Source organism: Castanea sativa, chromosome 12 (genome assembly GCF_040712315.1).
Source record: "Castanea sativa cultivar Marrone di Chiusa Pesio chromosome 12, ASM4071231v1".
NCBI lineage: Eukaryota > Viridiplantae > Streptophyta > Magnoliopsida > Fagales > Fagaceae > Castanea > Castanea sativa.
Window position 1 is genome coordinate 17,035,206 of NC_134024.1, and position 20,785 is coordinate 17,055,990.

General features: G+C 37.6%; 1 protein-coding gene across 3 annotated transcripts; it reads left to right on the plus strand.

Moving 5' to 3' along the window:
- The first annotated feature begins 5,874 nt into the window (after window positions 1–5,874).
- On the plus strand, window positions 5,875–8,714 carry LOC142618531 (uncharacterized). 3 transcript variants are annotated; one of them, XM_075791481.1, is made up of 5 exons: window positions 5,875–6,119; window positions 6,790–6,861; window positions 7,445–7,528; window positions 7,653–7,831; window positions 8,422–8,714. In XM_075791481.1, exons 1-5 carry the CDS (start codon window positions 6,083–6,085, stop codon window positions 8,515–8,517), a joined length of 468 nt encoding a protein of 155 aa, XP_075647596.1. In that variant the 5' UTR covers window positions 5,875–6,082; the 3' UTR covers window positions 8,518–8,714. The 3 variants fall into 3 exon arrangements, with proteins under 3 accessions (XP_075647596.1, XP_075647597.1, XP_075647598.1); XM_075791482.1 differs by having other exon boundaries at window positions 5,976–6,116; XM_075791483.1 differs by having other exon boundaries at window positions 5,976–6,113.
- The last annotated feature ends 12,071 nt before the right edge of the window (window positions 8,715–20,785 follow it).

Sequence of the window (20,785 nt, forward strand, 5' to 3'; positions counted from 1 at the left end):
TTTGGTAGTGAATTTTAAATAACCGATTTCAGAGTTTAAGCAACATTATACGTTTATTTTTTCTTATCTTATATATTTTCATAAAATACATACAACGTTACTAAAATAATGTTACTAAATGGACCCTTAATTTGTCAAATTATAGATTACAATATTCATCCTCTGAAGTCTTAACAATGTGGGTTTTTCAACTAAAAAAAAAATTCTTAACAATGTGGGAAAAGGCAAGAGCCTTGTAGCTTAATTGAGATTTCTTCATATATAAAGTGTAGAGTTTTAAGGGAGAAATGTTTAGGCTTGTGAAATTAGCAACATGTTATAATTATCACAAAAAAATGAAAAATAAATAAAATATAAGAGCATTCTCATTAGATGTTTAAAAAAAATGTCATTTTGACACACCAAACACCTACTTTATCATTTTACCACATTATTTTACAATATCTCATTTATCAGATGTTTCATCCTTCAATTTTATACATTAAAATACTATTTTCAACAAATTAAAATAATATATTATCTCCTCCCATCGTAAACAGCAACAACACCAGCATCAACAGCACAACCAACACCACTGCCGCAACAACACCGACAGCCACCATCGACACAAACCCACAACCACCAACACCACCTATAAAAAAAATAATAATAAATAAATAAATAAATAAATCCACAACAACCCAACGTCACAAACACCACAACCACCCAATAATCACCACCACAACCACCAAATTGCCGCCACAACCACAGTACCACTGCCACAACTAACCCACAAGCCACCACATTCACAAACCTCAAAACTCATCAAAAATCAAACAAACCCACAACTCAGGCGCCAAGATCGGTGAGATCGGCTTCAGGCGGGAGACATCGACGGCGAGATTGGCTTTAGGCAGCTTCAGGCGAGATCGGTTTTAGCGGCTTAAGGTGACTTTAGGCGAGAGAGAATACAAGTAGCTTGAGGTGGCTTTAGGCGAGAGAGAAGACGATTATGGCTTGAGGTGGCTTTAGGCTAGAGGGAGCTATGGAGGACGACTATGGCGAGATCAGCGGGCGGCAGCTTCAGGCGAGATCGGCAGGCAGCGGCTCCAGGCGAGCGTGTACTGATTTCTACGAAGTAGAGTGAGGACGAGAGAGGAAGAGAGGGAGAGAAAAAAAATGAAAGTGAGAAAGAAATAGGGAGCAACGGAAGAGATGGAGACCAGAGAGGAGAGAAAGCTGTTGCAGACGGAGAGAGAGATGTGCTGGGAGAAGAGAGAATCAAATAAAATAAGGAAAAGAAATTTTGGCACACCAGTCCGTACTGTCTCATCTTTGAGACAGTACTGTAGCGGTGTGCCATAATTTATAGGATTTGAGATACCTGATGAGAACTGATTTTTGGTGTTTAATATGCTAAATGTGTTATATTATAGCATTTGACACATTTAGAATACCTACTACGAATGCTCTAAGTATTAAATTTTATAATTATTATAGTAAATTAGTAATAATTATTAATAAGTATAAGTATTAGTATTGTACATTATAAAATTATATTATAATTGTGTTAGATTATATAGGTTAGGGTGTGCAACAAACCTACTAACCTGCCAAAATTGACCCGATTCAACACAATCCGTTAGGTTGGGTTGGTTTTTAAGAGTTGGTGAGTTGGATTGGGTTGTAATTTTTTTTTTATTATTATTTTTTTTTACGGTGGGTTAGGTTGGGTTTAAATCATAAAATTTATAAATCTGTCTAATCCGACCCAACTCACCTATATTTAATATATATTTTAAATTTAAAAATATATTATACAATTTTGTTACTCACTTTTGTAAAATCCAAATCCTAATTTCTCCTCATATAGTTTGTGTTGGTTTGGTGTTATACTTGAAATTATTTGGTTATAAATTTGCTCTTTATGGTGGGCTTTTCTGTACTTCTAGGCTGGACTGCTTCCTGCCGCATTGTGACCCAGTAGTTCTGGGATAGGAGAGTTGAGACTGGCTTGACTGAAACTCACCTTAAGCCAACTTGTGCATAAGTTAGGACTCCTTTTGCTGAGATCTTGGTCACGTGCCCACAGTAGAAGATGTTGTCACAAAAAAGTCATGGCAGGAGGGCATAATACAATAAAATAAGAAAAATATATTGGCTGCTAACCAAAGACAATAATTAAACCACTTTCTTAGTAAGGAAAACACAATGATATGAGTACGGTAGAAATATGTTGGTGACAATAATAAAAGAAGAAGAAGCTATGTTAAGTCTTGATCAATTAAATAAAGGAGTGGTTAGTCTACCGTGCTTGGTTTCTTAGGAGATTTAATTCCAAGAAAGGAACTACTCTTCAATGTAGGCAATCTCACAGAGAAATCTTGCCATGGGAATTGGCCACTTTGAAAGAATGGGCCTAAATGGTTTATCCTCGAAACCTTCTAACCTTGCTAGAGAGTAGGCTGTTGAGAGGGAGAAAAGGGAGTTGCCTATTATATTGGTGCATGCCCCTATCACACTCTTGCTACCTCACTTTACTTCTTATCCCCTCTATTTTTCTATACTCTCCATTTTATTTCTTGTCCCTCTTTTCTTCCTTATTTTCTGTTGTTTTCTTTCTTAATGTTTTTCTCACTCGTTTTTCCTTACTTTCTGCTTGCCTCTCGTTGTTCTTACTACCCTTCTTGCTACCGTTCACTGTGCACAGCTAAGGCCTTTGTACTACCTCTGACCTCTAACTCATGGCCCACCGCCCCTTGTATTGGCTGGGTACAGGTGGGTGGTGCCTGAACCTTGTGTGTGCTCCACTTTCATGTGAGTCTATGGCCTGTCTACTGTTCATGCGTTTGTCATTGCCTGGGGGCTTGTCTGGTCTTTGCTGCACGTTCTGCTGCTTATTCTTAACCTCTTGTGGCGTGGATGAGTTACCGGGTCTTCATTCTTTGCACTTTATTTCTTCTTTGGGCTGGGTCTTGCTTGAGTATGGGCCTTTCTTCCTTCAGTTCAGCCCTTATTTCTCTTTACTTCTGGTTTATGGGTCGACTAGCACTCCTGCCACGCTATTTCATTGCTTCTACCATGTTACCACTTAACTCGTGTTTGCTGGGCCTCTTTTGGGTTTGCCATGCGCTTTTCTGTTATTCAATTCATGTTGCCAAGTGTTTTTGCTGGGTTAATTCTCATTCCATCTTGAGCTTTCTTGGCCCATTTCATTCCCTTGGGCATCCTCAGCCCGCTTTATCCCTTTGGGCATCCTTGACCCATTCCATTCTTACATTCTCATGGGCTTTTGCTACATCTTTTGGGCTTCTCCAACCCAATTACCATATCCTTTAATTTCGTGGTTTATTGGTCTTTGTACCAATCCCATTTACTAATTCCTTTCTTTGAGCTCTTCCGGCCCATTTTTGGTTGCTTTCCATTTCTTATGATTCTCATGGGCTTGTTACTTTCTTTTTTGGCTCCCTTGGGCCCATTTTCTTTCTTTGAAGTCTTTTTACTATTTTATAGGCCTATGGAGCATTATTCCTGCCATTCGGGCTTAATGGTCTTCTTCTTACTTTGCTAATCCTTCTTCCTTATTCCCTTCTATATTATTGGACTTCTTCTTGCTGTTGAGCTTTCTTGCCAAAGTGGGCATCAACACTCTTATTTGTGGTGGTTTTTTTTTGATAATGCTTAATTTAATAATAATAGTAATTTATTAAAAAAAAATATTCAATCCATGGATCCAACCCGAACCCGATCCACATGAGTTAGGTTGGATCCCTATGATAGGTTGAATTTTTTTTAACCCAGCATAGTGGGTTGGGTTGAAAAACCCCTCAACCCGACTCATGTACACCCTTATAAATATAGATAAATTGATATGTAAGAGTCTTCTAAAATATATATATTTAAGAGCAATAAGTCAATAACAATGGGCACCCTAATTTGGATAAGACCCCAATTTTGGGAGGAAAACCCAAAAATTCTCACATTGGCTAGTTCTGTTTTTTAGAAAACGGTTTTACCATCTCATGCACTTAAGATATACATTAGTAAACCATTTAAAGAAATTTTTTTTATGGAAAAAATGAAAAAGTAACAAATTTTTTTGACAATTTTTTCAATTTTTTATAAAATATTTTCTAAAATTGATGATTAATGTATGCTTTTAGAAAAAAAAAATGTCATAGTTTCTTTTTATCTATGGGTAATATTGTTTTTGCATTATTTAATTATTTATTTATATCTCTCTCTTCTTGGGTTGCTCTTTTGGTAACAATGGTGCAAGGCACATCACAATCCCAATCATCATCCTCCTCGACCCCAAGACCTAGCATTGTGGCTCCACGCAACTTAGTGGCTACAATGACTAGCGTTAAGTGTCGTCAACTTGGTGGAGGGTCTAGTCTAGTCTAGTCTATATATATATATATATATATATATATATATATATATATATATATATATATATATATTTGAAATCTTTGACTTTTTATTGACCTCTCAACTTGCCACATCATTATCATTTTTTTTACATAAAATTATTATTTTTTAATCCAAACTTAACAAGAAGTGACACTTTATCTCTAATAAGTCTAATTTAAACTCAAACTCATCATCATCATTTTTTTTAAACAATTTTTTTTTTTGTTTAATCCAAACTTAACAAGGAGTGAAACTCTATCTCTCTAACAAGTCCAATTTAAACTCAAACTCAAACCTTGATAATTTATTTCTAAATTTGCGAGGTTAATCATAAACACTATAAAAGCAGTGCAAACCCCAATATTTTTATTAAAACCGAGTAGAAGTATAAGCTCCTCTTCAGTTATTTTATTCTCCTCTACTTTGTTAATTTTTTTTTATAGTTTTTCATGTATTTTTTAAAAAGTAATTTTCATACATAAATTACCAAACTCTCTTTAGCCATTTTTTACCAAAAAAAAAAAAACTTGCAATAATTGAAATTTAACGTTGTTGTTATTGCATATGTTTTTGCTTCACCTCACTATATGAAAGTATGTTAATTTCTTGGGCAGAAAACTTATATACGATATATTAAGAGGAGGTATGAATTTCATTATTTTAATGTGGGCTCTTGCTCAACATTTTTTAGTGTGATCCACATGCTGATAAGGTTCGTTTAAAGTTTAAACTTGTTAAAATTTAAAACTTATTTCTTTATGGGTTCATGTACTTTTTTCTTTTTCTTATATTTTCTTTTGAATAGTCATTATTTGGAATTGTTTCAATAACTTATTCTTTAATTATATATATATTTTGGCATTTTAGAAGTTTTAACATTTGAATTTGTGTAGTCACACACACACACACATATATATAATCTATAATTTGTAGGCTTTGAATCTTATGATTTCTTTCAATAGTTATAGCTATGAATTATTCTTTTGAATGTAACCTGTCTTTCTCTTATATTTCTCTATTGTTTAGTCATATATATATATTGTTTCAATAATTTTAAACAATAAATCATTTGATTCTTTAATTTTTTTGGTCTTTCAAAAGTTTTAATATCTGAATTTTTGAATTATTTTTTTTGCAGCATATTGCAAGTTTAAGTAATGACTTCTTCATCAAATTGTAACACAAATTAAAGTTATATAAAAGCAAATCATACAATAGTGTAATTTCTTAATCAATTTAAGATTTTATTGTCAACTCATCTAAAAACTATTGATAAAAATTTAGACTAGAAGAGGAGTTATCCGAAACAAGTTTTGCAGTTACAACTTACAAGCCAACCGCATTACTGATCCAAATTCCAATGTTTTAGGAGATAGCTGTGAAAGCGTCACATTTTAAAAAAATCTTTTAGCTAAAAGCCTAAAAAGACAATTTCAAAACGCCACATTTATAAATAAAGCAGAATCTTCTATATTTAATTAGTTATTTATTTAAAAAGTAAAGCAGAATCTTCCAGAAGACTTCTTGCCCACGCAAAAACAAACTCGTATATATAGCCTAAAAAACTTTCTCACATTTTCATCACATCTGCTATTCTCTCGCCCAAAAAAAAAAAAAAAAAAACGCTCACATTTTCCATATTATCGTTCTCTAACGCTTTTTGTTGCTTTCACACTCTCACAAAACAATGGCTCGCCGAAGCTCTGGTGGTGGTGGTGGTGGTAGTACGCTTCGAAACCGCTTTTTTTTTTCTTTGTGTTATATTTTCTCTTGGGTTGTGCTTGGATCTGAGGATTTCTTGCAATAAATTTTCTGATGATATAAATTTTACTATACTGTGTTGATTTGAGTTTTGAGGATTTTTTGTTCAAAAAAAAAAAACTGATATAGGATTTTTATTTTCTAAAATTTTCTTTGATTTTTATTTTTGTACGTTTTAAAATAATATGATAATTAGTTATTTATTTTGATAACTTAATATTAAACATAAAAATGTCTATAATAATATGAAATATGCGGCCTAAAGATATATATATTAATTAATTTCTCGTGTCCTAAGTTTTTAAGAAATGTTGTGCCTCGTGTCATTGTTCATGTTCACGCTTTTTAGATTTTAAATCAATGTATTTTTAAAGTTAAAATTTGTCCATGAGTTTCATTTAAAAAAAAAAAAAAAACAAAAGGCATTTTATACTAGCAGCTAATTTGTGTTCAAATTTCAAAGTCCAATCACAATTAACCAATTGTTTCTTGAATTGTGCACTGTATGAGTATGAATGCTCATCTTTGTTTTGTGCATATGAATATATATTTTAAAGATTTGTAGTATTATTAGCTAGCTGTTCACCAAGTGATCTGAAACTCTAAAGCATACATTGAATTGTTATTTTGTAGGAAGGTCAAGTTCCCGAAGTTCCCGCCCTGCAGCCCGTGCCCCTGCCCCGGCAAGCAATACTCCTAAGCCAGGTAAAATTATGTGTGGATTATGTGAACCTTCTATTGTGCATGACTTGTTTGCTTAGTTTTCTAGAGGGTATACAATACCTTTCTTTCTTATGTTGCTTTGTGTTTGCTTTTATAGACCTCTTCCTTTGGGTATGCTAAATGTTTTGTTGTAGCATTTATTAATGGAATCCTAGTGACATCTTCCCATGGAAGTGTTCACTAGTTACGTATAATAAGGAGAAGTCAGAATTTGTCTTTTTGGGATCTTTGATTTGATTATTTTCTTTTATGCCAAACACAATTTTTGCTTGTGTTTCCTATCAATTCGGCGTTTTTGGCAATTTAGAGCACTCGATCATTGTGTGGTGTACTTTTATTGTTTTTACCTTGAACATTTGGGTAAAGGTAAACGCGCGCAGTTTTTGGGAATGAGAGAATTCCTGTTTGAGCAGTTGGGTTTGTTGTTTTTGGTATAATGAGGTAGATGTCTAATATTGTCATATGTAAGACAATGAACATTCTTATAATTTTGATGGTATTACTTAGTGATATTGTCTTTCCTATTTAATTTTATCATAGTGTTTAAACTGTTTAGTTTCTACAGCGGCTGCTGCTCCTCCTCATCCAGTGCCTGCACAAGGTCAAAGTGGATCTGTAATGGGATCACTTGGTGCCACTATTGCAGATGGTGAGTATTAAATGTTTCTCGATGACACAATTATCCCTCTTATGAATTGGGAGAGAGAGAGGGCGTGTGTGTGTATCATTATGAGTTCCTGGAATCTTACAGCACTTTATTTGTTGATGCATAGGCTTGGCCTGGGGTACTGGTACTTCTATTGCTCACAGGGCTATGGATGCTCTGATGGGCCCTCGTGTCATTAAGCATGAGACTGTTGCCTCATCGGCTTCTGATGTTCCACCAGCTCCAAACACAAACGGTGTTGGAAGTTCTACTGTTTGTGCTGATCAATCCAAGGCCTTAATTGATGTATGATTTCCTCCTCATACCACGTTGTCTATGATATATATATATATATATATATATATATATATATATATATTTATTTATAAATATAATTGTTTCTCTAATTGAACTATTTGGTTTCAAGTTGTTTTCCAAAATTCTGAATAAATTCTTTTCTTTTCCTTTTGAGCCTTGTGGAAATGCTTTTGGTCTGAATGCGGATATCAATCCATTATGAAATAAATCCTGTTTATCTTCTATCTTCATTGTTTGACCATGCTATAAGAATTATTTGAACTTAATGCTGAATTGGATCAAACTGCTCATTTTTAATATTTTGTCTCTATCACACCTTCATAGCATATCCCATGATTTAGCCAATAAAATCTTTACTTACCTATTAAAAAAAATTTTAATTCTTAAAGTGCTTCCTTCTTGTTTCTCACCCTTTTTACCTGTTCTCATTTTCTTTGCTACCTAACTATTTGGGTATAACATGTTTTTCAACCTGTTGGGTTACTGTGTCTGAACTGTTGGAAATCTTTGGTGGTGGTATTGAGTGGCCATAGTTTCTTAGCAAGACTAAATTCAACATTTTTTTCTTGGCCTTGCAGTGCCTGGAAGGTTACGGAAGTGACATAAGCAAGTGCCAATTCTACATGGACATGCTGCACCAGTGCCGCCAAAACTCAGGCACCTTGAGTGCTTGAACTTGATCATGATGAAATCTCCCTCTAGTTTTAAATCACTGAAGAATGCTAGTAGTGTCAGGTTATTTTGTGTATTCCAGTTAAGAGGATGGACCTGAATATTCTCTGGTGGAACTTTATCATGTTCTGAAGAATAACTACCTAGAAACTCTTTTTGAGTCTTTTTAGTAATTAGTAAAACTTCTGTTTATGTGATATTTTGCCTGAATTTTATGAATCCTGTCCAGCATAACATTTTTAAAGGGACATACTTGATGTTGAGCTGAAAATCAAAACTAGTAACTTCTTTATAGGAGGAAACAAGAGGGAGGGTAGTGAGTGTATTTAATAAATTTACATAACTTGAAGAAAAAGCTTGCATTAGAAAATGTATTTTAACCTTTCAAGTCTAAGGACGTTAGGCCTATAAGCTGTGAAGAGGGAAAGGATTCCTCTCGAGTTTAAAACAAATGTTTCAAATCCTCCTAAAATTATTGGTTGGTGAGAGTTTAAAACAAAAGTGTCAAAAGCCTCCCTAAAATTATAGGTTGATGGGATTACCTTAAGAGCAGTAATGCTCTATGACACAAAAATATTTATGCTTTTAACTTAAGAAGCAAACTGATGAAAGTAGCCAAAATCAGAGATGGACAATAATTCTGGGGTGAAATTATCCCTGCATGCTCTTCTTGTTGGAAGTACTGAGAGGTGCCGGTTCACCTAAGATCATTGGCTCCTCTTGATTAAAAGATGTGAGAAAGTCCTATAAAAAAAATAAAAAAAAGATGTGAGAAAGTTGCATAAGATTGTTTGCAATGAAGGTTGATTAGAATGTTGGTTAAAATGGTTGATGTAAATAGAAAGTAAAAAGATGAAGAAAGAATAACCGAATGAGTGACCTAAAATAACGCTTACAAAAGTAGTGAAGATGTGTTAATTAGGGATGTGACTAAGAATATGATTTTGACAGGATAGAATAGTAGACAACTTAAATGTGGCCAATCCCAAGTAGTTGATGAGAATCGGTAGCCAATTCCAATTAATTCCAATTAATTGGGATTAAATCTTAGTTGAGTTATATCTTAATATTATAGTTTGTTAAAAGATTAACTGCAGGTAATAAGTATTATGTAATACAATATAGATATGAATAAATAATTTTACGAAAGATGTGGAGGATAGGTAAGTTAGCCTCTTTTACGTGAGAGAGTGATCAAGAAAGAAATTGTTTATTTTAGTAGCAAATAGTTTATTTTTATGTACTTACCTTTTATTTTAGCTATTTATGAATTTGCTATGAATGTTCTATGTTACTTTGCATATTAGTCATTGTTGCTCTTTTGGTTGGTTTTTATTTGTACACGTGCTGTTAATGATTGCATTTGATTTGTTGTATAGTCTTTGTATGCACAACTTAATTGATAATGTTGTCACATTTTATGGTTTTGATTTGTTTGGATATGTGGAGGAAGAAATTTGTAAAGCATTTGGAATGTGGTGGTGAAAAAAGAGCATGTGAAACATTCATGTTGCTTTTTTTCCTACAAAATAATGTGTGGTTCGAATTAGGTTGGCACAAGAACTTACCTTTTTAAATGGGAGTACCATCGGCTTGCAAAGTCATTGGACTTTTAGGTAATGTTTGGATAGAACTTATTGCGTCCACATTTAAGTCCTCACGCGTTTCAGCTTTTCTTTTTTTTACCTCTACACGTGTTTCAGCTCAGGGGACAAAGTTACTGTTCAAACTGTGCAATTACTGTTTGCGTACTATTCAGCCATTTTTTCATTAAAAATGGATCCCACGGTATTATTTACACATTTAAAAATTATTTTGCTACAGTATTTTCAGTTTTCAGCTCTATCCAAACGGATCCTTAGTATATGAAGAAGTATATTTTATGTTGTACTTTGTTGTAACAAGTGAGCTATTCTTATTACCTCATATATGAATGTAATATGTTACATTTTGAATATATCATGCTGTAGAAATTAGGGATGACAATTTGTGTTTGCGTGTCGGGTTTGTGTCGTGTCAATACTTGAGTATCCGACTATATAGGTTAATACTAACCCGACATGTTTATTAAACGAGTCAAGATTTCTCAACTATAACACAACCCATTTATTAAACAAGTTAGTTGTATTGACCTGTTCATCAAATTTTATCAAAATGAAAAAAAAAATTATGAAAAAACAAACAAATAAATATTTTTAATATAAAATTTAGAATTAACGAGTAATTGCATTACTAATAATCATTCAAAACTAAAGCATATCTAAATATCACAAATAATCAATCACAATATGTCAAAGAAAATAAATTACAACAACTAATAAGTTTATGTACCTTGGGTTTGATGGGCATATTAGTAAAACACCATTTAATTAAACGGGTCAAATAGGTCAAACGGGCTTCATATGTTGAACACTAACCTAACCCATTTATTAAACAGGTCAGTTATGTCAATCCAAATATGACACGAACCCATTAAATCTTAACTCATAACTTGCTAATTTCATGTCGTGTCATGTCGAATTTGCGAGTTGTGTCTAATTTTGCCACCCCTAAAAATGCTATCTCTTAAGAATGGAGACAAGGATGTTAATGCTGGATTTATGATGCTTAGAAAATGGGTCTAGAGCGGCTTCCAAATGGGTCCATATTTTTCCACAAATGTGGCATCTTTAACTTTTTGTTTGTTTGTTGAGATAATGGCTTCTATATCTTGATTTTAAATGCTTTCATTTGCTTTATAAATAACAAAACTGTGTACTTTATTAAATAATCACTCATATTATTGTCATAAGCTTGACCTCTAGAAGAGAATACTAACAGATTTGGCGAGTCCTTCTTCAAGGGTCATTTGCATTATGTGTGCACACTGAAACTTATTATGACTTATACTTCTACGATTTTATCTTATATGAGTTATAAACTCAACTTTTTTTTTCTTTTTTTTTTAATAATGAGCTCTAGTTTAACTGGCACCTCCTCCCTATGTAAGTACTAGGTAGAGGGTGAGGTTGTGGATTCAAGATCTCTATTGTGTGTGTAACTTACCAATAAAAGAAAAAAAAACTCAGACTTCTTTTTGGCCATTAAGACGCTATACATTTAGATGTATGCTGTTTATTTTAGAAAGGTTGGTGTTGGAATCGGTTTTAGCATATGCAAACTATTAGCAATCGTGATCAACTTTAAACATTTCATCCTATTCATAAGACTAATGAAGAAGTTAACTTTGGATACTGTAAGAGCACAATTGCACCTGGACCCAAAGATAGACGTGGGCTCAGGCCCAATGAGCCTTAAACAATAAGATTTGTAGAGTGTGGATTTGAAATCTAGTTTAGGGGTACGGGAAACTTGATAAGTAGGCTAGAATGCCACAATCTTTGCAAATGATAAACAAATATGATAAAGGATCCTCCTCGGACGTGAGCCGAGGACGATTTGTGTATTGCTTGTTTTTTATGCTAAAAATTACAATTCTTAGTTCCTTTCTCTTCCTTCAATAAATGGATCCCCTTCTTTTCTCCCTTTTTCTTCTTAAATATTCTTCTTCTTCCCTCTTACATCCACGTGTCACCCAAATCTTTTTTTTTTGTGCCTCCCCCTTCCACCACCTTCTTGAAGTCTTTAAATAGTGGTAGGAAAGTTCAATTCTACTGTTCAGGGGTCATTTCCCCATTAATGCGGCTAGGGAGGTAGGTGCAGGGTCTTTAATGTGGAGGTAGAAGCCTTTTTCTTAGATATTTCCATCACGCCGTTGCCTCTGGAGGGTACTTGAATACCCCTTTTACCCAATAGTTCTTCCAGAACTCTGCCTTTAATCTCCTTGGCAAATCCCAGGGTGCTCGCCGGGCCCATCAGAGGAGACCTTCATCCTTGGACAGTTCCTCGGATGTCTGTAGTATGGGCTGACTCATGGGCTTAGGAGCCCAAATGACAAAAACAAACTAGTACCAACTGATCAAGCCCATGACTCATTTGTTTATCTTATAAATCTTACCCCCTCCCCCCACAATAGCCCCTCAAAACTTTATTTTTCCCTCGATCCGAGGAGAGAAATAGAGTTTTGATCCGACCAGAATACCTCCCACATGTTTTGTACATCACCACGCGTGTGAGGTTCCTTTCGTTTCCCAGAAAATGCCGTCTGGCGCTTCGAATCCCGGAATGCGTGCATTTATGATCGCAAGTTACACCCTGTTCCCCACGTTCAACAGTGAGATGAACAACTAATGGTCTAGGTTGCCCCCTAAAAATTTGAGGGGGACAAATCCAATTTCGAGGCAGCCTCCCGCACGTCAAAACGCTTAGAAACCCACGCCTTCATTCATTTCTTCAGAATTCAATCACATCAAAGCATCAGTCATCGCCTTTTCTCTCTAGAAACTTGTGGAAACTCGCATAACCAAATCTCGTAAGTTCTTGCTTTCTTTGCTCCTTTCTTCTCGGATTCTATCCTCGGCTCCACTCTTTACTGCTTTTCCTCTCAAAACTTGCCTTATCATTTCTCCTAGATGGGTAGGTTTAAGTGCTTAGTAGATACCGCCGCTGGGATGGAAGGTTTTAGGGCCAAATACTAGATTCCCTGTGACGTAGGCCTAAAATACTGCCCAGCAGAAGCCGTAGGTGGTGCTAGGAAAACAGGAGAGGTAATCATCCCTATGATTGCCTTCATGGAAGGTGGGATGACTCTCCCTATGAGAAGTGGAACTAGGGAATACCTTCGCAATCATAGGTTATGCCCAGACCAGTGCGCACCAAATGTGTTTAGGGTTTTAGGAAGTGTCGACGCTCTAAATGAGCAGATGGGCTTAAACCTCACATGGCACGATGTTGCCTTCATGTACGAATGCCACAAACTCAAGAACGTAGGTTATTATATTAAGTCACGGTCTAGTGTAGTTAGGTTGATTTCCTGTTTGCCTAAGTCCAACAAAGGCATGAAGGACGACTACCTCATCACCTCAGGCAATTGGCACGATGACCCTCACTGCCCAGTCGTATGGGGAGATCCAAGTGTGACTCGTTAGGAGCTAATTTCCCTACCTCGTGATTCAATCTCAACACCTTTCAATGTTTCGTTTCTTGTTGTACGCTATTGCTTCTGATTGTTCACATTCATTACAGATCTGACCATGTTTATCTCCTTGGGTGTCTTTTCTCACAGATAAACAGCACGTGCGCCCACGCCTGAGCCATTGCAACATCGCCGACCTAAAACGCGTTCTCTGTTCAAAAGTCTTTGTGAGTGAAGACTTACAAGTAAGAGCGACTCATTTAATATTAGGATACGACCCCATATCCTCGAACTTCCAAGAGATAGAAAATGCTATAATTGCCGGGGATAAAAGACACAGAAGGATAAACATCGCACGACTAAGCTTCCTCTCCAACCACGATCTCCCCGACGAACCCCATACAATCCTGTACACACGCCTCATTGCTGCAATCCCTCTTTCAGCGCACTCTCAGACAACCGCCGCTCAGGAGGGGCAAGTGTCCTCGTCACACTCGTTGGACGAGGAGATAGACCAGTTTCAGTTCAAGGACATTGAAAGACCCCGAGGAAACCCGTTTGTCGTACTCTCTGACGAGGAGGACAAGCCCGCCGAGACCTCCGGGATAGCAGGCCTGATAGTCGCACGCCCTGACTCCAGCTTCGAAGAGGAAGAGATGAACGTGCTTAAGGGACTTCTACATAAGAGGGGCGAGAGAGTCGCCAAAAAAGGAGCAAGGGGGTCTCAAGTTCCTCCGTCCTTGCCACCACCCCCTCCTCTAGCCAATCCTAAGCCTCCCGTCGAGGAGCCTAAGAAGAAGAGGAAAGGAGAGGCCGAAGAGGCTGGTGGCGAAAGGCAGAAGAAGCTGAAACAACAGCAACAGCAACCCCAGCAGTAGAAACTGGACAAAGGCAAGGGACGTGCTCCTTTAGTAGAAAGCGGGGAGATAAGGGATCTTGCCGAAGTGTGCCGAGCACTGGCTACTTGGTCTCCCGAGCTGAAACTGGACGGGGTACCAATCTCTTGTCAGTCCAACATTAGGGCGTTCCAACAAGGCCATGCCCTCCACTTGGCCGATGCGTTGGAACGTCCCCTTCTTCTGCCCAAGGACATAGAGGCCTTGGAGAAAATGAGCCAGCCTCATCTGTTCCTTTCTTTGAAAATGGATTTGGCCCTGGTAAGTTTCACTCCTTATCTTCATTTCGTTTTTCATAATATCTAACTATTAGTGGATGTTTTTATGCGTCTGACTCTCTGATACTCTGTCACAGGCCGTCCAGGAAGTCTTTGCTGTCGAGAAATTCGTGGAGAATTCTCGGAAGAAAGCGGGACTGGAACTGGAGTTTCGTTAGAAACCGAGAAGTCCCTAGACCAGGCCCTCACAGAAAACGAGAAGCTTACCTTTCAGCTGGCGGGTCTAAAAAGAGAAAGAGACGGTGCCGAGGCCAGCCTGAGAACCATGAGGACCCAAGTGGAGGGGCAGCGCAAGCTTCTTCATCAAAAGGATGAAGAGCTATCTAAAGCTCAGCAGGAGCGCTCTGACTTTGAGAAGGAGCTTGCAAAGATGAAGGACGAAGCTCGTACCTTCAAGGGTTCGCTGGAGGCCGCAAAGAAGGCTACTTACGACGAAGGGGTGGCGGCCACAAAAAACCAGCTGACAGAAGAATTCGCGGCTTTGTGCTGAGAATACTGCCAGCAGGTTTGGGGGAAGTCTTAACTGCAGCAGGGATTCCCTCAACTTCCGAGTTGAGGAAGCCCGAGAACACTTGGCTTCCCGTGGACATACAGGAGATAGAAGAGCCTCCTGCTGTCACTCCTGCCCCTGAGATGGCTCTTTTCGCGCTCCCTCTAGCGATCCTAGAGCCCATTCCAGATCTTACAGAACCTACAGGTTCCAATAAAGAGAAGGAACATGGTAGAGGTGCTGAGAAGGACCTAAGTCAAAGTGTTGAGCCCATCGTCCCTCCATCAATTGCAGCAAACAAAGGAAAACAAGTCTTGTCTTCCTTTGAAATGGAGTTAAAAAGCACTGAGGCCACCAGTACTTCCCAGCAAGATCCCCTTCCAAAAGCTTAGGGCCGAACCTAGGACCTTTTTTTTTGTAATTAAGATTTTCTTTGTAATGTACATAAAAAACAATTAATGAAAATTTGTCTTATTTGGTCTTTATTTGAATTGCATTTATTTTATTTTTGTTTTTACCATAAGAGCTCTCATTGACACACAAAGAAAGAATGAATGGAACAACTAACTCCACTTCCAATAGCTGAACTATCATAACTTTAAACAATAGTAAACATGCTTAACTTGTGCTTTACAAATTACAACTTGAAAGTATAACCTATGCGATGCAATGATAACGCTTAAAAAAACTAACTTAGAATTCAACTTGAGGCATGAAGTAATCAAGAATACTTCATCAAAATCTCCACATTAACACGACATAGATTTTTGCTAGCATTTCTGAAGTAAAGTGTTCAAGAACTTGATGATAAGTACGACATCAATTTGCACAAGGCATATAGGCCGAGAACTGCGCATATCAATGTGATACTTAGAATTTATAACTTGAAATGTTAATTTCGCCAAGGTATGGGGTCCGAGGACCCTACATTACCAACTTTCTGCTTGATGCTTAAGAATTTGTAACAAATGATAAGACATCAATTTATACAAGGTATGTGGTCCGAGGACTATCCCTGACCAAGTTTCTGTACGATACTTAATAATATATCAACTTCCATAAGGTAGGTGGTCCGAGGACCATGCATTACCAAGTTTCTGTTTGATATTTTAGAACATATCAATTTCCACAAGGTATGTGGTCCGAGGACCATGCATTACCAAGTTTCTGTTTGATATTTTAGAACATATCAATTTTCACAAGGTATGTGGTTTAAGGACCATGCATTACCAAGTTTCTGTTTGATATTTTAGAACATATCAATTTCCACAAGGTATGTGGTCCGAGAACCATGCATTACCAAGTTTTTGTTTGATATTTTAGAAGTTGTAACTTATAAACCCAAATACATTCATAATTTAAACCACGAACGACAAAAGTGCCTTTTATTAATAATAATACCTTCGAAAGTTGTTTACATTCCACGGGCGTTGTACAACTCTTTCATCTAGATCAGCTAGCCGATATGACCCTATGCCTGCTACAGAGATGATCCGATATGGTCCTTCCCAATTTGGTCCTAGTTTTCCTCAAGCTGGATTTTTAGCAGTACCCACAACTTTTCTCAACACCAGATCTCTGGGCGCTAGCGGCCTTAGCTTTACGTGGGCGTCATACCCTCATTTAAGCTTCTGCTGATAATAAGCCATTTGGACCATGGCGGCTTCTCGCCGTTCCTCAACCAAATCAAGGCTTTTCTCCAGGAGGTCGTCATTATCTTCTAGACTAAAAGAACTCGTCCTTAGCGTTGGGAAACTAGATTCTAAAGGTATTACTGCCTTGGCCCCGTAGGTCATAGAGAACAGTGTCTCTCTAGTGGATCCGCGCGGCGTAGTTTGACATGTCCAAAAAACATGTGGTAGCTCTTCTACCCATCTGTCCTTCGCGTCGTCCAGCCTCTTCTTGAGTCCACTGACTATAACCTTGTTAACGGCCTCGGCTTGCCCATTTCCCTGAGGATAAACTAGGGTAGAGTATTTGTTTATGATGCCCATGTCACTACAATACTTCCTAAAAGTTTTACTATCAAATTGAATGCCATTGTCCGAAATGAGTGTGCATGGTACTCCAAACCTAGTGATGATATTTATCCAAATGAACTTCTTGGAGTCGATGTCCCTAATATTTGCTAAGGGTTCAGCCTCGACCCACTTGGTGAAGTAGTCGGTTCCCACGAGTAGCCACCTCTTGTTTCCTACAGCCCTCGGAAACGGCCCTACTATGTCCAATGCCCATTGAGCGAAAGGCCAAGGACTGGACAGAGGATTAAGGACTCCCCTAGGTTGATGAATGTTAGGAGTGAACCTTTGGCATTGGTCACACTTTCTTGTATAGTCCTGAGCTTCCCTCTGCATATTGGGCCACCAATATCCCTGAGTCAGGGCCCTATGGGCTAAGGACCTTCCCCCGGTATGGCTTCCACAAATTCCCTCATGCAATTCTTCCAAAACAGCCTCCGTTGACTCGGGGTGTACACACAATAAGTATGGTCCGGAGAAGGAGCGTTTATACAATTTCTGATCCTCGGATAGCTAGAAACGAGGGGCCTTTTGACAGATCTTATCTGCTTTAGACTTGTCCTCTAGAAGAATGTCGTTTTTCAGAAAAGATACTATAGGGTCAATCCAACTAGGTCCAAGCCTTATCAGATGGACACGGGCTGCAGTAACAGTGGTGAGAGTCGCCTCTAGCAAATCGTCGACCAGGATAATCCTAGGTAAACACAGAGCCGAGGATGTTGCCAAGGTAGCCAATGAGTTTGCATGTGTATTCCCACTTCTAGAAACATGGGAAAGGATAAAGGAATCAAATCTAGATTGTAAGCGTTTGACCTAGGTCAAGTGTTCTTGCATTCTTGGATCCCTAGCCTCCATGGTCCCTATCACTCGGCCGACCACTAACTGAGAATCCGAGAATATATGAAGTTCCCTTCTGTCCATGCTACGCACTATGTTCATACCGACCAAGACTGCTTCATACCCGGCCTCGTTATTAGTTGCCAAGAACGCTAACCTCAAGGATTTTTCAAAGACAATTCCTTCAGGAGATATCAAAACAAGTCCAACACCAGACCCTCTCTGGTTAGCTGCGCCATCAACGAGCACTTTCCAAATCGGCGGTCCTTTGTTTGTAATCATGCCAACTGATTTTTTACCCATGTGTGATTCCTTCACAGTTTCTTCCAACAATGGTTCAACAAACTCTACCACCAAATCTGCGAGTACCTGGCCCTTCACCAAGGTGCGGGGCATGTATTTGATATTAAAGGCTCCAAAAATAGTTCCCCATTTAGCCACCCTCCCAGAGAAGTCAGCACTGCGTAACACTGACTTGAGAGGCAGTTGGGTCAAAACTACAACGGTGTGGGACTGGAAATAGTGAGGAAGCTACCGAGTGGCATGAACTACGGCTAGAAGTGCCTTCTCCAAAAGTAGGTAACGCACCTCGGCTTCATTCAAAGATTTACTTGTTAGGATTAGTACCCTTAAATCCTATTGTATAATGCTATGTATGATATTATGTATGACATTATGTATGACATGATGTATGACTTAATATTGTGATTGATAAAGTTATTTTATTATTATCTAAAATAATGGTAACATGAATATGGGACATTATCATATAGTCCATGAGATGCATTGTATGTGATTTATGTGAAAAGTCACAGAAGATGTAAATCACAAGTTCTTTGTAAACTCAGAATTTATAGTTCGTAGTCGGTGATGAAGTTGGGCATTTCATCTGCGAAGACTATAACGTGTCAACTACGATGATTTGTCTTGATCATGGAAGTGGAAACTTCTAGTTGATATGTTGATATGTTTTAAGAGTTAAAACATATTGAACAGGACCGTTGTGAGATTTATTATTCTTCTAACGACTGTCAAATGAATAATAAATCTCACGATTTCTATTTGCATGAACTCTTAATCCTGAGAGAATAATGGACCTAATCATGAAGTGTAGGTTGCTTTGATATACCAGGAGTGAGATCTGAAGTGACGGTCAAAACCTCAGTATGTTGGGCAGCCACATTTAGTGTTGATGGAACATATATTCTCAAGATGGAATTCATAGTCTCTTGATGGAAATATAAAATATTCCCTTGAGATAAGTTTAATGGTTTCAGTTATTCAGAGAGTTAGGCCTAACCATTTTAGTAAGAAATTACTAAAGTATATATTTATGAAATTAGATTTCATAAATATATAATGAATAACTTTAAAGAATTAAACCGGGTACTCAAGGATAAGATGTAGTAATTTACAAAGTGGCAGTCTACATTTATGACTTTGTGTTACTACGAATATTTTATGAAGGGGTTACGTGTATAATAAAGTCTTGGGATATAATTTATTAATAAGGCCTAGAGTGCAATTATATTTATATAGTGATATTAAATATAATTAATGGTAACTTTGGACTTTTCAAGAGTTGACGGAAAAGCCCAAGGCCCATTGGAGCTAGTGTCTTATTGGTCCCTTTTGGTCCCATTCCAAGCCACACACTAAAACCCAATTGGAAAGGCCCAATAGGCCAACCCAATTAGATAATCAGTTAGTTATAAAGGGAGAAACATACAGAATTTTTAGAAGAAGAGTTTAGAAAAGAAAGAGAAACGGTGTGTGAGAGAGTGTGAGACACACTTTCATTCTCCCTTTGAAAAACTTATTGAGAGACCACACATCTTGGGCGTAAAGTGGAATTGGAGTGAAGATTAAAAGTGTTCCCAAGTGCTTCTAATCTTTGTTCTGAATTTCTCCACACCAAGGTACGCCATTTTGTTCTTAAATTCTGAAATTTACATTGTGCACGTTATCAATCATGAATGAAATAGATCCTAGTTTGTCGCTTCCGCTGAGGATTTTGTATGAGATGCAAAACCAGAATTTTTCCTTCATTACTGACGTAGTAGACCGGTCTTTGCACCCCACCGTCGTCCCTTATGAGGACCAGGCTGACCGCGTGGACGACCATTGCCAGATATGCAAACAGGATCTCATTTACCTCTAGCTGAGACATAATAGGTGGCCGGAAAATATATTCCTTAAGTTTTTGGAAGGCTACAACGCAGTCCTCGGACCATTGGAACCCTTTCCATTTATTCAACAGTTGGAAAAAAGGCTTGCACCTGTCAGCTGACCGAGACATAAACTTGCTGAGAGCAGCGATCATTCCGGTCAACTTCTGAACTTCTTTTGGATTTCGAGGTGGCTGTAAGCCTTGAATGGCTCTGACTTGTGCCGGGTTCACTTCTATCCCTCTATGAGTAACCATATAACCTAGGAACTTTCCGGACCTCACGCCAAAAGAACATTTTGAGGCGTTAAGGCGTAGCTTGTACTTTCTAAGTACTTGGAAAGTGTCGTCCAAATCTTTCACTTGCGAAGGTATTATTTTACTCTTCACTACCATATCATCCACATATACCTCAATGGTCTTTCGAAGCTGCAACTCAAACATTCTGGTTATCATCCTTTGGTAAGTAGCCCCAGCATTCTTCAATCCAAACAGCATAACCTTATAGTGATAGTTCCCTATTGGGGTAATAAAAGCAGTCTTCTCCTGATCCTCCGCCGCCAATGGAAT

Bases quoted from the DNA above. Each gene is read 5' to 3' on its own strand.
- LOC142618531 (XM_075791481.1), top strand. From the start codon at position 6,083: ATGGCTCGCCGAAGCTCTGGTGGTGGTGGTGGTGGTA. The intron at 6,120-6,789 runs GTACGCTTCGAA...GTTATTTTGTAG, and splicing joins TGGTGGTGGTGGTGGTGGTA to GAAGGTCAAGTTCCCGAAGT. The intron at 6,862-7,444 runs GTAAAATTATGT...TAGTTTCTACAG, and splicing joins AAGCAATACTCCTAAGCCAG to CGGCTGCTGCTCCTCCTCAT.